This window comes from Zerene cesonia, chromosome 26 (genome assembly GCF_012273895.1).
Source record: "Zerene cesonia ecotype Mississippi chromosome 26, Zerene_cesonia_1.1, whole genome shotgun sequence".
Lineage (NCBI taxonomy): Eukaryota > Metazoa > Arthropoda > Insecta > Lepidoptera > Pieridae > Zerene > Zerene cesonia.
The window spans coordinates 5,290,170-5,294,134 of record NC_052127.1 but is presented as its reverse complement, the minus strand read 5'-3'; the positions used below and the strand labels follow the sequence as shown (position 1 = coordinate 5,294,134).

The 3,965-nt window shown below is 33.3% G+C and overlaps 2 protein-coding genes across 3 annotated transcripts in view; both read right to left on the bottom strand.

Moving 5' to 3' along the window:
- Positions 1 to 1,146, bottom strand: part of LOC119837097 (nuclear inhibitor of protein phosphatase 1) — an 8,081-nt gene extending 6,935 nt beyond the window's left edge. The window contains exons 1-3 of the mRNA XM_038362597.1: positions 990 to 1,146; positions 645 to 859; positions 329 to 437 (exon numbers count right to left, since the gene is read on the bottom strand). Coding sequence (XP_038218525.1) covers positions 329 to 437; positions 645 to 859; positions 990 to 1,018 — 353 coding nt within the window. The 5' untranslated portion in view covers positions 1,019 to 1,146. The remainder of the gene's footprint in view (positions 1 to 328; positions 438 to 644; positions 860 to 989) is intronic.
- Positions 1,147 to 1,662: 516 nt separating this feature from the next.
- On the bottom strand, positions 1,663 to 3,948 carry LOC119837095 (MRG/MORF4L-binding protein). 2 transcript variants are annotated; one of them, XM_038362594.1, is made up of 5 exons: positions 3,425 to 3,948; positions 3,097 to 3,171; positions 2,786 to 2,890; positions 2,215 to 2,331; positions 1,663 to 1,974 (listed from the first exon to the last, which is right to left on the bottom strand). In XM_038362594.1, exons 1-5 carry the CDS (start codon positions 3,759 to 3,761, stop codon positions 1,886 to 1,888), a joined length of 723 nt encoding a protein of 240 aa, XP_038218522.1. In that variant the 5' UTR covers positions 3,762 to 3,948; the 3' UTR covers positions 1,663 to 1,885. The 2 variants fall into 2 exon arrangements, with proteins under 2 accessions (XP_038218522.1, XP_038218521.1); XM_038362593.1 differs by having other exon boundaries at positions 3,410 to 3,946.
- Positions 3,949 to 3,965: the final 17 nt, after the last annotated feature.

The following is a 3,965-nucleotide window of genomic DNA, read 5'->3' as shown; positions in this document are numbered from 1 at the left end:
CATTCACTATAAAGAGCTGTAGTGGGATAATATATAGGCTTGGACATCATAACTTTTAATACTGCTCTTTGCGCTCTTAATACTAACTTTAGTCAACGGCTTCCCAAACATCTAATTTGGAGTAGTTTTATAGATGTTATACATATAAACCTTCCGATCCACTCTATCTATTAAATAAAATCCCATCAAAATCCGTTGAGTAGTTTTAAGGATTTAGGCATACATAGGGACATAGGGACAGAGATAACGACTCTGTTTTATACTAAGTAGTGATAAGTTAACATAATCATACTTAAACAGGTTATATATTCTTCAAATGTATAATTACCTTATAATGTAATTTCTAGTTGAGGCACCAAAATGGAAGTTAGAGTCTATTGGTAGTTGTGTTGGTTTATTTGGTTCCAATCGCATTTGACCGATGTATGTTCCATGTGCTGGAAGTTCATAATTTTGATATGATATAAACACATGAACATGTAATCAATAAAGATTCTTTCTACCTTAGAATCATAGGGATAATCTATATATAATTGAGATAATTATGTATAGATTATATGTATAAAAATTTTTCCTCATATTTCATTGTTTTTAGCTAACTATAATATAATATTCACAACTAATCTAAGAAAAACCATGCTTACTGCTTCCCAAATCCACCAAAAATGCTCTGTTTAGATGCTTATGATACACAAATGCTGCATGTACACGGGAACAACTCGCGTGATCTATGCAAAAGTCATTCATTTGTGGATTTCTACCAAAAAGATAGCATTTCTTCTCGTCTAGCATTAGTTTTTGAATCAGTTTATCGCCTTTTAGTACATCCAAATGAAGACCAGTTGGTGGTTTCCCAGCCCTACAAATAAAAAGCATACATGAAAGGAATAATTATGTGCAAAATCGGTTGTTTATCATTTGTATTTATTTTTATAAAAGGAACACAGAAGAGGTTGGAATGTCGGCGTATTCAACACCATGACGCTCACCAGTTAGGCACTTCGTAATGATTTGCCATGACTGCTTAAAATGTGGAAGCCAATTAATTAGCAGTAGCTGATTGATATTAATCTATAATTCACTTATAACGTTAATAAATTCATTGAACAGCCGTATTTCATATCAATTCTCAAATGCATTAATGAAATTGACATCAACTGACATATAACATATGAATTATGACATTGACAATTAATGACAGCCTAGAAGAGATGGCAGCACACAGATTCCTGGATTCTTGTAAAAAAAGACCTATTGTACCAAATCTATAAAGTTTCTTAATCCATTAAAATTGTTGCACAATAGGTGCACTTTCTGTAAATGGAATGTATATAAAAAAATATTTTTTTTATCTGTCTATCTTTATATTCGTTCGTTTTTACCAGACATGTCCCAAACTATCTATTTAAAAGCGTATTTTACTAATGCTTACATTCGATAGGTCGAATATGAGAAGCGTTCAATATAGAGATACGCATCCACACAATTTTTTTTATTTTTTATTTTCCTACTTCTGCTACAAAAATTATATGGTGCTGTAGTTAATTACTTATGTTCGCATTCCATAGGTTTAAGTCGTTTTGTCATTATTTTTTGTCCATGTGTAAAGTCTAGGCCTTGAGGGTTAGAATAATGAAGAGAAGCGGAAAAGAAAAAACAGCATACATACTCAATTCAATTTAATCATCCAAATACTTCACATTAAACACAATATTCATATCATTTCATATCAGCGTCATTAACTCAGCTCACACTCGCAACCACTTAAGAAAAAAAAACTGACAGCGTTGCGTCTTTCCCGCCCTCGCGATATACAGGTACATTCCTGTAAGGGGCGCCACTGTGTGTGTCAGAAGAAATGGTGGTACGAGTGGTTGTGTGTGTGTCACATGCGACGTCGCTTTGCTGGTGTGTTCGATGGCGGTGTCGATGGATTCGCACGCCTTCTGCCTCGACGCGTGCTTGTATCTTCATCTGGATAAAAATGATATTTTTATGTAATTAATGAAAGACTATATGCACAATTAAAGTTAAGCTATGACATATAACATTTGTTTATAAATGCAGTGTTTATTTAAATTGTGTGATGGGCCTTTTCTAAGCTACTTGCTTTTAAAGTTTTAAATTTTATATGCCGATGTTTTTATTAAATTATATGCGATATTGAAAGGTTTATTTAGTCTATTATTCAAAGAAATATGAGGATTATCTCACCTGCTATAGAACTGATTTTGGTCTTTTGTGATTTCTCCCTCTGTGATGTAGATTTTCTACTCGTAGAGCTGTCTCTAGGTCCAGATGCATTGGAATCACGTGAATCTCGTCTTCTGTCTGTTTGTTATATTTTTTATTAATATTACAACTAATAAGAAATTGTTTGATTTGATTTGATTAATTGAACATATGATGTTATTCATAACTATCTGATCAAGTATACTTTGTTTTGTTGTGTGAAATTTTCATTGCATCTTAATTTTTCAATAATTTACATTTATAATCCTATCCTACTAATATTATAAATGCGAAAGTTTGTAAGGATGTGTGTGTGTTTGTTGCTCTTTCACGCAAAATCTACTGAACCGATTGCAATGAAATTTGGTATGTAGGTAGCTGGACAACTGGAATAACATATAGGAAACTTTTTATCCTGATACTCCAACGGGATATTGACTTACGCGGGCGAAAACGCGGGGCGCAGCTAGTATCTAATAAATTTTATTAAAAAAAGGATTTCATGACTTTTTCTTTGATACAGATAAAGAACAATAAATCATATGATAATTACCGTAATCTTTTTCTGATTTAATGCTAGGGGTGTCCGTCGATGCATGTGAACTGCCACTCTCTTTTCTTGTTTTAGTAGCAAGTGCACTAATACTGTCTTTACGGCCTATAAGAAAATATGAAAAAAGATTGAATGGTTATTCATTTCTATAGTCGTCAAAATTCCAAGCATAAAAATATTAAATTTGCTTGTAAAATTTAAAACTTAAAATCGTCCATCACTTTAATAATCAAATTCACATGGATTATTTAAATTTATTGAATTTATTTATGATTTTGCAATGTTTTATTAAAATAGTATCCAGCATTTACCTTTAGGTGTATCTTTACCAGCGGTTCCTCGAGAATTGCTACGTGGGGCTGTCTTCGGGGAAGGACTCCTGCCATCTAAGAGTTAAATCATCTCATGAGTAATGATTAGCATTAAGTTGAGAAAACTGATAACTGAACACACACAGTACTTGATAAATATCGGTCAAATCTCTTAAACTAATGGAAGCTGCGAAGGTGTGAAATTAACTGGCTGAATAGGTATGCTGCAACAAATATTGTCCTAGCATTTTAAGCACAACGAAGTAGACAAAGTCTTCTAGCAGATGTATTTACATATAGTTTTAAGTGTTACCTTCACTATCATCACCTAAAATTGCATCCTTGCACTTTTGTTTCAACAAAGATCCAAATTCACTCTCGGGCAAACTGAATGGCACTTCGTGATTGGGAAACGGTATTGGTTCCGTCTCATCCAGCATGTTCATGTCATATAACGTGCTTAAATGTTTCCATATATCCTGTGTTGATATCTCCCTCGTAATAGAGTTCGATAACTTCTCCCAAATGCATACCATCTGGAAATGTTTGTTGATCCCTACCGGCTTATGATTTGCCATCGCGTAGAACAATTGTATCTCCATATCAACATCCCAATCTATAACGTCCCCTGCTTTTACATCCGATTCCTCCTCACTCGACACCATGTTATCGTGCTACAAATTTCAGTAATCTAGTGTTTAATTATGTTCTCTTCGTAAATGACAATTCAATTCAATGTTTCTGTTGGGTGGTAACTTTGTTTATATACAATTCGTAGAATATAATTTTTATTTTGCAGGTAAACATTTACCTGATTCACCAAACCAAATAACACTGACAAGTGACAACTGACAAGTGGATAAGTGACA